Genomic DNA, 17,508 nt, shown 5'->3' with positions numbered 1-17,508 from the left:
ACTGTAAAAACACTGAACCAATTCCAAACAAGAAGGAATCACTAAGCAAAATTAATCAGAGCTGGAGCACATAGATACTCGTTGCAAATATAGAATCATAGGAATATTCAGGTTGGAAAAGACCTTCAAGATCCCCAAGTCCAACCATCAACCTGACCTACTGAGTCCCACAGTACCACATCCGTATCTCCAGAGATGTGGACTCCAACACTGTTCCAGTGCTTCACCTTCCTTTCCATGAATAAATTCCATTTAGCAACTAATCTAAACCTCCCTTGGTGCAACTTCAGACCCACCCACCCACCCTACTCATCCATCCCATCTGCCTATCCGCACAACCAGCTACCCACCCCATCCAACCTAATTAAGACCATCAATAGAACCATTTAGGATTCAACACCCTGATTTCCACTTGGTCTTGTCAGCACTGTGCCCCGATACACCCTTCACCTGGCATTTCTTTGAACCTGTTAACACCTTCAAATCATTGATATCTGTGAACTGCAATGAGGGCATCCATGGATTTAATCCAACCCAGCTGATCCGGGAACATGCAGCCTATACAAGTAGTCCTTGACCTACCACTTTCTAGCCTGGGTTCGCAGCCCTTTATCACTGACATTTATCTTGAGCCATCTGATTGCAGCTGACCTTTTCAGCGAAGACTGAAGGAAAAGAAAATCATTTCATTGCTTGTTTGTTTGTTTGTTTCCTCTTTGTTTCCTGGTGTGGAATGAATCATCCTTTCCTTCATCTTCCACAGGTTGCCCAAGGAGGCTGTGGATGCCCCATCCCTGCAGGCATTCAAGGCCAGGCTGGATGTGGCTCTGGGCAGCCTGGGCTGCTGGTTGGTGACCCTGCACATAGCAGGGGGGTTGAAACTGGATGATCATTGTGGTGTACCAACAATGGGCCTCTCTGTACTCACAGAGCTCACACTTGGCTCTTTATAAGGCCCTCTTGCATAGCAAAGCCATCACTTTGTCTGCTTCGACCATGGAACATCCCAGGTTGGATGGGATCCACAAGGACAATTGAGTCCAATGCCTACACACGTGCTAGAGGCGTAGAGCTGGGGACGAAGGATGCGACAGACACTCCGTGCAATGATGCTCACTCTTTTATTGGTGTCATTGCCAGTTTTTGGAGGAGTGCTGGAGCTTTCTGGTCACATCCAGCACCGAGTCAAAGCTACATTACAGAATATTGAAGAGGTGTCCATCCAAAGCCAGAGGGGGGTGAGATTCATGACCTCTCTCCATACAGTATGTATAATATATATATATTTATAATATGTCCTGTATATTCGTATGTATAGAGTGACAAGGATGGGCCACCATACAGTAAACTTTTGATTCCTAAATAGATCACCATAGCAACAGGCACAAAAATTTGGTCCTAATCAAGGCCCTCACCTTGTCAATCAATCCAAGACAGGCCCCCCCTCCCCCCTACCCTCCCCCTGCCAAAAAAAGAAGAACCTGAAACCAAAAATAACTAAAAAAGGAAAAAAAAAAGCCCACCGACCCCCCCTGTACAATCACTCACATCGAAGGTAAACAGATCCCTTGGCTACACACACGCGTGCGCGCACACCCACACACACCTACACACATTCATATGTAAATACACACGCACCAACATACAAAGAACAAAGAACATTACAAATATACATCTGAGGTTGCTGCAGCGACTCCGTGAGGCTGCGGGGTGGGGGAAGTGCCACAGCACTCTCACCCCTTCCCATCTCCGAGCCCTCCCTGGGGCTTTGTGTTGAAAGGCTGAGGTCGGAGCAATGCATGAAGACACAGAGTGAGGTTCTGGACCTACACATGCAATGGAGGCATCGAAGCAGTGCTTGGACGTGGGCAGAATAAGACAAAGCCAGAGCAGGGCAGCACACAGCCACCATGGGAGACCCTGGTGTGCATTCCCCAAGATGTGAGCAGGTTCCCATAGGCTTCCTTCTACCCAATGCTTGGGGTCATCACGGTGGAAAGAGAACAGATGGCTCCTGAGCTCTTCTGGTTCTTCATCCCCAGGCTCAGTGAGTTGCTGGCCTGGATGTCAAGGAACTTGGCGCAACTGGAAAACGAGGAGGATGGGAGAAAATCTTCCTGCAGGCTGCCACAGAATGACAGAATCATTAAGGTTGGAAAAGACCGCTAAGATCATGGAGTCTGATCACCAACCCATCCCCGCCACGCCGCCATGCCATGCAGACAGCTCCTCCCCTTTCTTAGATCTCTACTTTCTGATCTTCCATCCCAGCGGCCGTCCTTTAAAAGAAGGAAGGAGCTGGATCTCCCATCCACTTGTTTTACAACTCCAGGGACACCACCCACCACCCAGTGTCTGTAGGCAGAAGGAACTCGCCACCAGTCATGGAGGAGACCCAGCTTCCTAAACCTGCTTCCTTGTGTGCTCTGCTCACACAGTGGGGAAGGATGGGCAGAATGATGGGCAGAAAGATGGGCAGAAGGATGGATGGGGATGGGAAGCAGGTTGGACAGAAGGTTGGGCAGAAAGATAGGCAGAAGGATGGGAAAAGGTTGGACACAAGGACAGGCATAAAGATGACCAGAAGGTTGGACAAAAGGATAGTGCTGGATGCTTGACTGTCCTTCCCTGGAATTTCTTCCCCTACCCAACTGGCAGCTTTCACTATTGAGTTCCCATCTACATACAGGATTTCAGGGCAAGCTCATGAGACATTTTATCACGCTGCCCCACACATTATCCCATGGTTCTTCTAACAGCAAACTTCTGCAAGAAGCCAGATGGCCACTCAAAGGGAACACACCGAGTACTGTCAGCAACACACAGGCTCTCATCTTGGCTGCAGCTTTCTGGGTTGGGGGGATGAGACTTCAGCTATAGGACATAGGCAAGGAAGGGATGATGGCAGCAGAAGCAAAGATTAGAAAACACAAAACAGGGCAGCACAGGGCAAAGGGAGAAGACCTCAGTAGAAGAGGAGATGGGTCAGGAGAGGAGCACACCCCAGCCTGGCCTCATTAGGTGGCACTTGGTCCAAAGCAGCTGCCCCCAGTGCTTCCCTCACATCAGTGCAAGTTCCCCTCCCACCCTCCCTGGAAATTAGATGAGGTCCTGCATGCAGAAAACACTGCCCCCACCTGTAATCTCTTAGCTTGCCCACCCAGTGACTATCTCCAGCACTCGCTTCTTTGCAGACCCATGTCTTCCTTCCTAGACCAGGAGGCTGCTCCCTCGTTCATCAGGATGCTGCAGCACAACTCAATCTCAACTGCAGATGCTGATTTGATGGGTTTCAAATGCTCTGTGCCAGTTAAAAGAGCCTCACTGCTCACCCCTCTCCTACCCATTACCCGTTTCACATCCATTAGCAACCGCTCCGCAACCCATAAAATCACCATATGTCCTCCAGACCCCATTTGACCTCAGTGCAGCACTATCCAGAGGAGAGCTGCACAGGGCTGACTTGGTTGGTGAATCTGTCAGCCCATCTGGTGCATGGAGCTGGCACTTGCGGAGCGACAGCCGTGTCCAGACATCAGTGAGACATCACTGCCACCAGCACCGATGCAGTCCAGAGTGTTCCTTGTGGTCTTGGACAAGCTCAGCACAAGGGTCTGCCATTGGGAAGTCTCTGAAGTCCTGTAGCAGTTGCCACAAGCATGAATCATATGGCAAACTTGGTGGGATCCAATGAACACAGCAAGGAATATCCGGAGCCACCTCATCCTGTGTCAAAGCCAATGGGGTCCCAGGGGGCTCAGAGCACCAGAGCTGACCCAGCTCGGTGTCCTGCGAGAGCACATTCCAGCTGCTCGTCAACCACTCCATAAATAAATACATTAAATAAATAAAGTGACAGATCCAGACTTGGGAAGGGTGTGTTGGGGAAAAGAGGATGAAGAGGGCGGCTCCCACCATCTCAGAGCTGCTGGGAGCATCTCACACACATACAGTGCACATAAGTAGCTGAAGGCGGCGGGACGCTGCCGCTGGGGACACTGCACGGCCCTGGGGTGGAGGTGGCCACAGTCCTGGGGCCAAAAGGTCCTGGTGTCGGGGGTCCTAGGGTTGGGGGTCCTGGGGTTGGGGGTCCTGGGGCCATCACTCCTGTGCCGGTGTCACAGAGGTGCGTGGGGAGCCAGCAGCGAGGGCCACGTGTGTGGTGGAGGATGGCAGCGACCGCGGTGTCTGGCACCTGGGGGTGGCACAAGCAGAAAAAGAAACGCTTTTCTTCTGCTTCCTCTTTCTTGATCTCCACCCCCAAATCCTGCTGTTTTCTCAGTGACTTGCTATGTAGGCAGCACTGATGGAAACCCAGCTCTGAGCAGCACTGGATGTTGTATATGACCATCCTGGGCATATGTACATGGTGATATACTGTATCATCATCCTGTTTTTTAGAGAACCAGAGAACAAGTCCAACCTCAACCCACCCCACCATGCCACCGCCCTCTTAGTGCCACATCTTCATGGTCCACGAACACCTCCAGGGATGGCAGACTGTGCCAGTAGAACAGAATCCCTGAGTGGTTTGAGTTGGAAGGGACCTGAAGGCCCACCCAGCCTCAACCCCTACCTTGGACCCCAAACCTGTCTCCAATTAAAGACGGGGAACACTTCCAGGCTGCCCTGCACTCTTGCAGCTTCCCCTCGACTGCAGTGTCCTCAACCCAGCACTGTCCCATATCCAGTGTCCCAGCTCAGTGCCCAAATGTCCACATGATCACTCACCAGGAGCGGGACTTCCTCACCCGGGAGGCTGCTGGTCGCTCCAGGATGCTGTCCAGGTGCATCAGCCTCTCCAGGTGCAGAGCCCGTGGGTCCTGCTCAGCCGGGTCCCGGCTCCGCTCAAACTCAAACACTGCTGGAGGGGAGAGGTCCAGCTCCAGGAACATGATGTTCTCAGCCTGCAGCAGGATGGGGCAAAGGGAAAGACAACACGCAGAGTTATGGCACAGTAAAGCACATCTCATGTAGGTCCACATGGCTGAGAGGCTGAATACCCTGAGGGACAGAGATCTTCTGGCTGCAGCTGCATCCTGCTCTGCTCAGGCTGTTGTGGTCTTTCACAGCACTGGAAAGTAAAACTGAATGTTTTCAGCCCTCAGACAAGCTGCGTGAGCTGGCAGAGGCAGCAAGCCCACAACTCAGTCAGGGCTGGCTGGTAAAGACAGTGCTGCTGACCTAGCCAAATGAGACCAAGGCTCACAAAGCTTGAAGCTTTACCTAAATCATCTCCAGTCTTCATGAGCTTATTTACCCCACATTCTCTCCAGCTGCATGGAGCTGTTACCCATCCACCCAGCCATTAATCTCATTCATCCACTCACTCCATCCATCCGTACACACTGTCCATCCGTCTGCCTTATCCGTTCATCCATCCACACAACCCAACCATTCATCCATCCACTCCAGACATCCAATCATTCCACCCATCCATCCCATACTATTCATCCATCCAACCATACACTCATCTGCCTACCCATCCCATTCATCCAGTCACCCCATCTACCCACCCCAGTCATTCATATACAGAATCATACAATGCTTTGGATTGGAAGGGACCTTTAAGATCATCTCATATGCCAGCTATCCATCTACCCTACCCACGCATCCATCCATCTATACACCCTTCCATCCACCCATCCATCCACACATCCACATATCCCATCCATCTATTTGTTCCATCCCACCATCCACCCATCCTGTCCACCCCATCATCCCACAAACCCTATCCTTCCATGCATCCCAACCACACATCCACCCACCCACCCATCCACCCACCCACCCATCCATCCATCCATCCATCCATCCATCCATCCATCCATCCATCCATCCATCCATCCATCCATCCATCCATTGATCCATCCATCCATCCATCCATCCATCCATCCATCCATCCATCCATCCATCCATCCATCCATCCATCCATCCATCTACCCATTGACCCATCCATCCATCCATCCATCCATCCATCCATCCATCCATCCATCCACCCATTCCATCCACTCCATCCATCCCATGAAGCCCATCCTCCCAAACACCCCATTCATCCATCCACCTACCCACTCATTCATCTCATCCATCCTCCCCACTGACCCAACACCACCTTGTCCCCCAGCACATACCAGCAGTGTCCCCTCCCTTACCCGATACCGTGGATGTGATCCCATGGCCATGGCCACACGGGCATACTGGCTGATGGGTCTCTTATACCCCACTGCAGATGTTGGCCTCTTCTTCATTTGGTTACTGTTCCTGAAAAGGAAATTAAGAGAGGAACACCCATTAGACAACATGAATGACAGCACTGAGTTCCCCAAGCACAGGATGGAATCCAATAGACCACCCTGGTGCCACCCATGGGCATCTCCATCATTTCCCCATGTCCCATGGGTGGTGGCACTGCACTGCCCAACCCAGTGGTGTCCCCAGCCCTTGCCCATGCCCACACGCACCCGCCAGCTGGCACCAATGGTTGGAACTTCCACTGGTCCTCCTCGCAGTCAAAGTAGAGGCGGTTCATGATCTTGTTCTTCTCCTCTGGTGGGATGAAGTTCTCGATGATCAGGTACCTGAATGAGGGACAGGCCAGGAGAGAGGAGTGGCAGGTGGGACAGAGTGGAAAGGAGGGAGGTAACAGGACAAGGCACAGTGAGCGGAGCAAAGGGAGTGGAGAGGAAAGGTCAGGAGAGGAGCCAGGATACGGAAAGCAGATGGGGGGTGAAAACATGAATGGGGAGGAAAGGAAGACGGAGAGGGTGGGAAGGGGCCAGGGATCCAGCAGAGGCAGGAGAGAAAGGGCAGAGGAAGACTGTCATTCAGAGAGGAGCAGAAGAAACATCATCAGCTCTGCATGCTGCCTTCAGGGTGTAACCCCACGGTCTTTTCCTTAGCAACCCCCAGGCAGTGTCTGCAATGCACGGTCTGCAATGCAACCTGCAACTGTTTGAAATACACGGTCTGAAATGAAACTAAAATACAGTCTGTGACGTATGGCCTACAGTCTGCAAGGCACAATTTACAATGCGTTTTGAAACACAGGCTGCAAGACACAACTCGCAGTGCAGCTTGCACTGTTGCAATGCATTTTGCACCGATTCACCCAGGACTCCTCGGGAGCACCTCAGACCTAACCCCTTTGCTCAGTGGAATGGAAATCCAAACTGGCCCCACTGTTGCAGCAGCAAAACACAGAAGGGTCTGCATGATTCTCAGCCCACAGCAGAGCTGCCGGATGAGAAAATGAGAGGAAACGCCTTAAAACTGACCCTGAAGGGATTTTTTTTCCCCTCCGCTTTTTGCCACGTTGCTTTGGGGCAAATGAAGAAGCTGCAGAAAGCAGTTTTGAATGGATGAGTCGCTGACTGAGGTTTTGCACGCTCTTAAAGCATTTTAATTACGTTCCAAAGGGCGCGGAGCAAAACTGGACACAAAATTGTGCTTCGAGCAGAATTTTAAATATTTTATCACGAAAACGTTAAAATATTTATACATGTCTGGGTTGGTTGCGGTAAGATAGTGAAGAGAATGACTGCCTCCTCCGCAGGGATCTCCTGCAGGCCCCAGATGTGAGTCTGGATGCTCTGAGTGGCACTGCTAGGGCTGGAGTGGGGGGCAGGGGGACCTCAGCATCACTGCCCAGCTGAGGGGACACCGATGGCACCTACTTGAGCTTGAGCTCCCGTGTCTGCTCGTTCTGTGCCTCCTCCAGGTCCTGCCGCACACGGATGTACTCGTCGTGCTGGTCCTGGATCTCTGCCTTCACAGCCTGCAGCTTGGCGTACAGCTGTCCCCAGAGAGATTGCATTAGCCCTGGTGGCATGGGTGTACCCAGGGAGTGGTGCAATGGGCGACCTCAGTGGCACTGGAGTCGTCAGGACATGGTGGCATGAGTGTTCCTTATGGCACAGATGTCCCCAAAATACGGTGGTATGGCTGACCCCCAGGCATGGTGACACTGGTGTCCTCAGGACATGGTGACATAAGCATCCCTGGTGGCACAGGGGACCCCAGGGCATAATGACATGAGTGTCTGCAGGGCAAGGTGGCACAGGTGTTCCCAGTACCAGGCCTGGAGCTTCCTCCAGGGCATCAAGTTCCTATGGATAGAGGGCAGGACATATGCCCCCAAATTTGAGACATGAGCAAAAGGCAACTCCACGTCCCTCCCGACCCAAGTGAAGCCCCCCCTGGATCTCTCACCTTCTTCAGTTTCTTGGTCTTGATCTCCACCTCCTGTTGCAGGGATGTGTAGGTCTCCCGCAGCTCCATGGTCTCCTCATCCCTCAGCAGCATCTCCTGCTGCATCTCCCTCTCTCGGCGTTTCTGTAACCAAGGGAGGGTTGCTCAGAGTTGGGATGGGCACCGACCACCCCACAGACCCCCTAACCCCACCATGGACGTTCTGGCCCCATGGATGCTCCCAGTCCATTGGGACTGGGATGGATGGGATGCTACCTGCTCAGCTATCTCTTGCCGCTTCAGCTCCAGCATCTTCTGCTGCTCATTGGTGTGGTCCACGATGGTCCTGCCGCCGATCAGCAACTTGCTCTCCATGGCCTGGGGAGGGCAGATGGGGTGGGTCAGTGCATCTCATGGAATCACTGAATCACAGAATGGTTGGGTTGGAAGAGACCTCAAAGATCATGAAGCTCCAACCTCTCTGCAGCACGCAGGGCCACCAACCTCTCCATTTAATGCCAACCCAGACTGCCCAGGGCCCCATCCAACCTGGCCTTGAACACCTCCAGGGATGGAGCACCCACAGCCCTTCTGGGCAGCTGTTCCAGCACCTCACTAAACTAAATCTTCCCTCCCTCCTTGAACTTCAAACAAATTCCCCCTGTTGTTACTACCTACCCTTGTAAAGAGCTGACTCCCCTCCTGTTTATCGTTTCCCTTTAGGTACTGGAAGGCTGCAATGAGGTCACCCCACAGCCTTCTCTTCTCCAGGCTGAACAAGCCCATCTCCTTCATCCTTTCTTCGTAGGAGAGGTGCTCCAGCCCTATGACCATCTTTGTGGCCTCCTCTGGACCCCCTCCAACAGCTCCCTGTCTTGTACCAGGGGCTCCAGACCTGGACACAGCACTGCAGCTTCACAAGGGCAGAGAAGGACAATCACCTCCCTGTCCCTGCTGGCCACCCCTCTTCTGATGGAGCCCAGGATACCATTTGCTTTCTAAGCCACAAGAACACACTGATGGCTCATGAGAAGTTTTTAATCCATCAGGTCCTTCTCTGCAGGGCTACTCTCAAGGACAGCTCCTTCTAGTCTCTATACATGCCCAGGATTCCTCCAGCATCTCCACCATGTACTGTCCAAGGGGTCAAAAACACCCTTCTCAGACACAGGGTTTGAGTGGTTCTGGTACAGCCAGGAGTTGGGCTGGATGGTCCTTGAGGGTCCCATCCAACTCAGGATATTATATAGTCTGGTGATTCTGAGCCCCCCCCTAACCCCATCCTGCTCACTGTACTGATGGATGCGGCTCCATGGGGACGTGGCCGGGGCTGCTGGCACAAACCCAGGGCTGCCTCACTCCCACTTCCTTCCGCACAGCTGCAAGCCCGCGGGGCGCCACGGATGTGCAGCAGCTGCCGGCAGTGCAGAACGGCGCCGGGCCATCCGCCCCAGCTGAGCTGAGCCAAGCCGAGCTGTGCCAAGCTGAGCTGAAAAGTGCATCCCAAGCACAGTTTGCATCCCACAGTGCTCCTGATTTGAACTCCAGCTCTGCCAGGATGCCCGAAGGATGGCACTGCGCTGGACACTGGGGGCTGACATTGCTTTCCTTGTGACCATCCCATCCTGACCCCACACCCCGCCCCATCACATCACACCCCACCCCACCTCATCTCAATCCATCTCCTCCCACCCCAGTCCATCCCATCCAACTCCATCTCATCCCATCCCATCCCATCCCATCCCATCCCATCCCATCCCATCCCATCCCATCCCACACCACTCTGTCCCATCCCATCCCATCCCACCTCAATTTCATCTTATCCCAACCCCCACCCATTCCACCCCATCCCATCCAACTCCATCTCACCTCATCCCAACCCATCTCACCCCTCCCTATCCTGTTCCATCCCACCCCAACCCTCCCAATTGCACTTCCCTTCCCCCTCCCCAGGGAAAACATGCTCCCCATCGCACAGCTGTGCACACACATCGCTGAGCACACACACACACACACATGCATGCTCACATGCACATACACATTTCTGCATGTCCACAACATTTGCTCACACGTGAGCACACACTAATTTACACCGCTGCACGCATACATCCGCACGCCCACGTGTGCTGGCATTTGTGTGCATACACACACACATTCACACCCACACATCTGCACACACCCTTGGACCATAGGATGTGACAAAGGCTGTGCCCCCCCGGGACCCTTTCACTGCTGTTTCCAAGCAACCAGGAGACACGCGGGTGGTGACGTGGTGCAAAGGGGGGACAGCATCTCCTGGGCACGGAGGTTTCTGGGGCAAACCCACAGAGCTGCATGTAAATTATCTGGGGCAATACTGCATTTTCCCTATTATTCTCCTATATATATTTTTTTTCTCCCTTCCCAGCCATTGCATGGGTACTTTTGGCATGCAGCGCCTGCAGTACGCGATGGTGAGCTGCTATGGGGTCGAGAGGGGCCATAAAACCCCACAGCCAGCTCTGCCCCACCCTGCTGCTGCAGGAATAGCTTTTTGGTCCTGTTGTTTTCTCCCTGCAGAAGTGTTTGTTTACTGCGATGAAGATGACGCTCAATCTTCCTTAATACAGATGAACCCTTAAGCCTCTCACTGCAACCCATTTCCTGCCTCCAGATAACTCCTCCAGCACTCGCCTGCGCCCTGAGCTCCCAAGATTGTGGTGCTGACATTACAGCCGATGGCACCGTCCCCCCCACGGCCACATCATGCATGTGGCAGATGCTGGGAGCTCTGCTTTGAGATGGAGGCTGCTGCCTCCTCTGGATGGAGCACATCCATCTGAGCAGGACAGTGCACATCTGTCTGCCTGCAACGGTGCACATCTGTCCGAGCAGGATGGTGCAACAGACCCCGTGTCCACATGGATGTGTACAGGTCTTGCATGTATCATCCATGCATGGGCAGCCCCCTGCACTGCTCCTGTCCTGCACCCATCACGGTTTTGTCCCCTGGGTGATGCCCTCCCCACAACCCCTGGGCTGGCCCCCCACAACTGGAAGCTCTGAAGGCCAAGGAAGGGGATGCAGAGTCATCCTACCTCCATCCCTGCCTCATTACTCAGCAATTACTGGACAGGCCGTGGCCCTGAGCCAGACCCACTGTGCTGTGCCGGACAAGGAGACACTGCAGGACAGCTGCCAGTGGTGCAGCACCATGGCTGGAGTGTGTCATGCACCCCTGGGCACAGCCACATGTCTCCAGGGCTGCTAGACCCTATCTCTGTGCTGTCACCACCCTTGTGAGGCAGGGAACCCTCCCTGTAGCCAGAGCACAGCAGGGAGCTCAGCGCTGGCCCGGAGCCCTGCCCCAGCATCCCTTCCTCCAATCCCCCAAATCCTGGCGATGTAACCCAAAGCATGACACAGGGCTGCTATGCTGTGTGTTGGGACACCCAGGCTTCCTTCCCATCTCAGCACTGGAGAGCCATCCCTGCAGCCAGGTGCATCCCTGGGCATCCCTGAGCCCTGGGTGTGTTCCCGGCGCTGCTTGGAGGCAGCAGTCCCAACGTGCAGCATCACTCCCTCTCTCCACCGTGAGCTGCTTTGTTGTGCCGAGCAGCTGGAGCACAGCACAGCATGCTGGTGTCATCAGCAAGCATGGCTGGGTGTCCCTGCCTGCCCTGCACCCTTGGCACCCCCCACATAAGGTCCCCCCCCACAATGCCAGGACGTGCCTGTGGGCGACCTCAGTCCAACACTGCCCAGGGGAATGGGGCTTTCCCTGAGCACTATGCTCGTGTACCTTGCTTGGGCACTCTGACTGGGGACATTTCTCAGTCACCTTGCTTTGGGACTCTGCTTTGGTACCATGCTTGGGGACCCTGATAGCCACCTCACTTGGCTACCTTGCTTGGTCATCCAGCTTGGCCACCTTCCTTGTGGACACTATTTGGGCACGCTGAGTGCAGGCCCTTCCTGGGGACCCAGCTAGCCACCTCACCTGACTACCCTACTTAATCACCTTGGCTTGCAACCTTGCTTGGTCACTTTGTTTGGTCATCCTGCTTCATCACCCCTACCTGTCCACCTCTCAAGCACTGTGTGACCTTACAAGCCACCTCATTTAACTACCCCACTTGGTCACATTTCTTGGCCACCTTTCTTGGGAACATTGTTTGGGCACCTTATGTGGGGACCCTGCTAGCCACCCTACCCCTACCCTGTCTACCCTATTTGGCCAGCCTACTTGGTTAATTTGGCCACCTCACTTGATCACCCTACTTGGTTACTTTACTTGGCCACCTTGCTTGGTGACCCTACTTGGTCACCCTGCTTGGTCACCTTGCTCAGTCATCCTGCTTGGTCACTCTGCTTGGTCATCCTGCATCACCACCCTACTTGGTCACTGCCATCTCACTTGGCCACCAACTCAAGCACTCCACAAGTGTCCCAAGGCAAACCAGGTCCCACCCAGTATCACCCACTGGCACCAGCACTACACAACACATACCTTATACTTGGTGGCCAGCAGTTCGGTGGCCTCCTGCTCCTTCCGCAGGTCCTCGATCATTTTCTCCTTCTCCTCCAGCAGCTTCTGCTTCTCCTCGCTCACCAGGCTGTGGTCATCGCGGATAGCGGCCTTCTCCTCTTCCAGCCTCTCCTTCTGCTCCTGCAGGTAGTTCTCCATGTTCTTCTCCAGCCCATCCTCATTGTCGTCCTCCCCTTCATTCTCCGTCGCCGTCTCCCCATCCGCCGCCTTCTTCCTCCGGCTGCTCCTCCTCCTCTTCTTGCCCAGCATGCCGCGCCTCTCCAGCTGCGCCTTCAGCCTCACGATCTCCTCCTGGAACTCCCGCAGCAACGTGTCCTTGGGGTCCTCGTTCACCCGGGGTTTGTTCTTGATGTTCTTGGCCCTGTTGGCGAACCGGAGGGTGGAGAGGCTCTCCTCGTAACTGTGCGACGCCGGGCCCAAGGTGGCCACCATGATGGTCTTGGCATTGCCACCCAGTGAATCTTGCAGCAGACGGGTCAGCTTGGAGTCCCGGTATGGGACATGCGTGCTCTTACCATCCACCAGCGCCGAGATGACATTGCCCAAAGCAGAGAGGGACAGGTTGATCTTGGAGGCCTCTTTGGGCCGCTCTCCAGGGCCGCCCGTTTTGCTCTGCCGCTCGCTGCCCGCCAGGTCCACCAGGTTGAGCTTCCCAACACGGATGTGCTCGTGGCCGTCCGGCCCCGTCTCACTGCACTCCACCGTGATGAGGAAGATGGCGTGCGAGCGGGAGCTGCGCTCGTTCATGTTGGTGCTGCCCACCGAGCGAGCCTGGCTGCCCAGGTTCATCACGTGCTCGATCTCCTTCACATTCTTGGTGACGAAGGAGGAGAGGTCCTTGATGTAGACGCCCGTCTCGGGGTTCTCCTTCAGCTCCAGCTTCTTGCTCTGGTCCTTGGCCAGCAGATCGCGGATCTCCTCCTGGTAGATCTCCAGGTAGGAGGCTCGCACCAGGTACTGCTGGTTCTGCGAGCGCGAGATGTGCGTGAAGATGTGCTCGAAGGAGCTGGGGATGATGCCGCGCGTCTCGGGGTCCCCCCAAGCTCCCTGCATGGTGTAGGTCTTGCCGGTGCCCGTCTGCCCGTAGGCCAGCACGGTGCCATTGAACCCCCGCAGCACCGAGTCCACCAGCGGCCGCACCGTCTCGTCGTACAGATCCGCCTGCTTGGAGCTGGCGTCGTAGACGGCGTCGAAGGTGAAAGTCTTGGGCAGCTCTCCGGGCGCGGCGCGGGGGTTGCGGATGGTCACCCGGCCCAGCTTCACCTCCAGCTCCAGGACGCGCTCGCAGCCCGCAGCCTCCTCCCGCCTGCTCATGGGGCGGCAGCGGGCCACCACCCGCAGCGCTTCGCCGCTCCGCGTCCTCCCGGCCATGGTGGCCGCACCCCGGCTGCCCGCTGCCCGCTGCCCGCTGCCCACCGCGGCCCCGGGCGGCGGCAGCGGCGGCGGCGGCGGCGGCGGGGCGCGGGTTCGCGGCGGCTGCGCGGGGCGGGCGGGCGGATGATTGGCTGCGCGGGGGCGCGGGCGCGGGTCCGCACGCGCACACGAGCGCGCGCGCGCGAGTTGAGACGGCCGCGGTTCTGGCTGGGGCTGAGAACGTCGGGAGCTGTAGTTCTGTGGTTGGGGGGGGGGGGGATGAGGGAATGGGATGCGGGATGCTGAACGTGATGTGGGGCTGGGATGCAGGAATGGGATGTGGGAATGGGATGCGGGATGCTGAACGTGATGTGGGGCTGGGATGCAGGAATGGGATGTGGGAATGGGATGCGGGATGCTGAACGTGATGTGGGGCTGGGATGCAGGAATGGGATGTGGGAATGGGATGCGGGATGCTGAACGTGATGTGGGGCTGGGATGCAGGAATGGGATGTGGGAATGGGATGCGAGATGCTGAACGTGATGTGGGATTGGGATGCAGGAATGGGATGTGGGAATGGGATGCGGGATGCTGAACGTGATGTGGGGCTGGGATGCAGGAATGGGATGCAGGATGTTGAACATGATGTGAGAATGGGATGCAGGGATGGGATGTGGGAATGGGAAGTGGGATGGTGAACGTGATGTGAGAAAAGGATGTGTGGATGAGATATGGGATGCTGAACATGATGTGGGATTGGGATGTGAGAATAGGATGTGGGACTGGGATGCAGGATGCTGAACATGATCCAGGAATGGGATGCGGGAATGGTATGTGGGATGCTGAACATGATGTGGGACAGGGATTCAGCTATGGGATGTGAGGATGGGATGCGGGATGATGAACATGATGTGGGATTGGAATACAGGAATGGGATGCAGGAATGGGGTGTGAGAATGGGATACAGGATGCTGAGCATGATGTGAGAAAGGGATGTGGGATGTTGAACATGATGTAGGATTGAGATGCAGGAATGGAGTATGGGATGCAGGGTATGGGATGTAGGCTGCTGGATGCAGGACATAAAGCAGGACTGGGATGTGGGATGCAGGACTGGGATGTGGGATGCAGGACTGGGATGTGGGATTCAGAATATGGGATGCAGGAATGGGATGTGGGATACCGAACATGATGTAGGGATAGGATGCAGAGTTGGGATGTGGGTTGCAAGATGTGGGAATTAGGATATGGGATGCAGGGTAAAGGATGCAGCTTGTGGGATGCAGGATACAAGACTTGATGCAACATTGCGGATGTGAGATGCAGGACTGGGTTGTAGAGTTGGGATTTAAAGACAAAGTGCAGGATAGAGGATGAAGGGTATGGCCTGCAGGATGCAGGGTGCAAGAATGGGATGCAAGGTATGGGATGCAGGCTGTGGGATATGGAATGCAGGACGTGATGCAGGATTGGGATACAGACTGGAAGGCTGGTTACGGGATGCAAGATGTGGGATGCAGGCTGTGGGATGCAGGATGCAGGGTGAAGGAATAGGATGTAGGAATGGGATGCAGGGTATGGGATGTAGGCATGGGATATGGAATGTAAGCTTGGGATGCAGGCTGTGGGATGCAGGATGCAGCACAGGATTCAGGATTGGGATGCAGGACTGGGATGTGGGGTACAGGATACAGGATTTGGGATATGGGATGCGGCTTGTAGCATGCAGGATACCAGACACGATGCAGGATGGGGATGTGGGATGCAGGTTGCCTTATGTGGGACAGGACATTTGGGATGTGAGATGTAAACTGCCTTCACCCCAAAGCCCTGTGTATTCAGGAATCATCCCTGGCACCTCTGGGAGAGGCAGCCAGCAGCTTGGGGTGGGGATTAAACATTCTTGTGACTAATCAAGTCTCGGCAGCCGCCTGTTCCCTGGAAGCAGAGATTATCCCTTAATTAATTAATGAGGGTATTGGCTCCCAAAGGCAGAGCTGCCCTGTGTAATCCCAGTGCTTGTCTTCCTCCCCGAGGGCACAGCCCCAGTGGGGAAGAGGGGATGGAGGGGGGTTGGGGGATGTGGAGGAGGGAGGGTGGAGGAAGGATGGAGGAAGGATGGAGGGGATGATGGAGGGATTTAGGGGAGATTTAGGGCCCTTGTGCCCAAGCACGGAGGTACTGGGGGGTCCTGATGGGATTGGGGTCCCAGAGGATATGTAGGAGGGGCATGATGTAAGGACAAGGTGACACAGGGGGATGGGGTGACACGTCAGGAGGGGTGACATGTAGTGAGGTGATGGACGGGGATGGGATGACACGTTCAGATGGGGTGGTCTGTTGGGACAAAGCGTCGTGGAGGGGCAGGGTGCCACTGAGGGACACGGTGACATGCAGGGGCAGGGTGCCACTGAGAGACACGGTGACATGCAGGGGCATGGTGACATTGTGGGACACGGTGACATGCAGGGACGCCTGCTCACCCGCAGGTGTCAGCAGGGGACAAGGACGCACTGCTGGTGGCCGGGTCCGCTGTCCTGGCCCTAGGGCTGTCCCCAGGGAGGTGGGACCAAGGGACAGAGCCAAGGCTCGCTAAGGGCATGGGGCCACCCTGAGTGCAGAAATGTCACAGGGGAGACATGGTGATGGTGGCACCTCCCCATGGCCATCCTGGGACATCACAGCCATCCCTGGGTCATGGCTGCTGTTGGGGCAGTACAAATGTCCTTGGGAACCATACCCAGCCCTTAGAAATCTCATTAATGTTGGGTACCACAGTCAGCCCCGAGACACCCCTGCCATCCCTAGGACACCACGGTCATCTGTGAGCCACCACAGTCATCTCTGGGATGCTGTGATCAAGCCTAGGACCCCAAGGATGATCCTGGGACACTACGTCTTCCCCAGCATTGAGCTGGGTGGTTGGGTGTGATGGGCCGTGGCCTTGCCTATGGATGAACCTTTCAGGCTGAGGTCAGAGGGGGCTTTTTTGGGTGACTTTCCTCATGGATTTGCAGATGGGCTGCATGGCTGGGCTCACATTGGGAACTGAGAGCAGAGCTCCCACAGCACACCACAGGGGCAAAAGGGGAATCACTTGGATGGATTTACCCCATATCACAAGCAGGGGGTTAGTGGGGGCAAGTACAGCTTAAACTAAGCCTGGATTTGGGATGGATCATTTTGCTGGCAGCTGACTCTTCTATTATTAGACTTGGCTCCAGTAAGGGAGCCAACTTGGAACATCAAACTCCAACCTCTTCCAGCCTTTAGATGTACAATTAAAGGAAGCTTCCCATTTCAGAACGACCCCCAGATGCTGACAGCAGTGGGATGAACAGTGGGTTCATCTCCTGGTGGAGGGGAGAGGACGAGGAGATCCTGTAATGCACAACTCCTTCGCAAAGGCCTTGGGATGCCCTCAGAAGAGAAGTGATGCTAA

At 55.0% G+C, this 17,508-nt stretch overlaps 1 protein-coding gene across 1 annotated transcript; it reads right to left on the bottom strand.

Moving 5' to 3' along the window:
• Window positions 1–1,103: 1,103 nt before the first annotated feature.
• Window positions 1,104–14,148, bottom strand: KIF3C (kinesin family member 3C). Its single transcript, XM_072332548.1, has 8 exons — window positions 12,674–14,148; window positions 8,461–8,562; window positions 8,206–8,328; window positions 7,671–7,789; window positions 6,459–6,575; window positions 6,150–6,258; window positions 4,732–4,907; window positions 1,104–4,195 (listed from the first exon to the last, which is right to left on the bottom strand). The coding sequence occupies exons 1-8, from the start codon at window positions 14,081–14,083 to the stop codon at window positions 4,102–4,104; spliced, it is 2,250 nt and encodes a 749-aa protein (XP_072188649.1). The 5' UTR covers window positions 14,084–14,148; the 3' UTR covers window positions 1,104–4,101.
• Between the last annotated feature and the right edge of the window lie 3,360 nt (window positions 14,149–17,508).

This window comes from Excalfactoria chinensis, chromosome 3, assembly GCF_039878825.1.
Source record: "Excalfactoria chinensis isolate bCotChi1 chromosome 3, bCotChi1.hap2, whole genome shotgun sequence".
NCBI classification, from domain to species: domain Eukaryota; kingdom Metazoa; phylum Chordata; class Aves; order Galliformes; family Phasianidae; genus Excalfactoria; species Excalfactoria chinensis.
The sequence above is the reverse complement of the archived record's forward strand: the minus strand, read 5'-3'. Positions and strand labels throughout refer to the sequence as shown.

Excerpts from the sequence above, each read along its gene's own strand:
- KIF3C (XM_072332548.1), bottom strand. The coding sequence starts at position 14,083 with ATGGCCGGGAGGACGCGGAGCGGCGAAGCGCTGCGGGTGGTGGCCCGC. Across the intron at positions 8,329-8,460 it reads GGCAAGAGATAGCTGAGCAG|AAACGCCGAGAGAGGGAGAT; the intron begins GTAGCATCCCAT and ends CCTTGGTTACAG. Across the intron at positions 7,790-8,205 it reads AGACCAAGAAACTGAAGAAG|CTGTACGCCAAGCTGCAGGC; the intron begins GTGAGAGATCCA and ends CTCTGGGGACAG.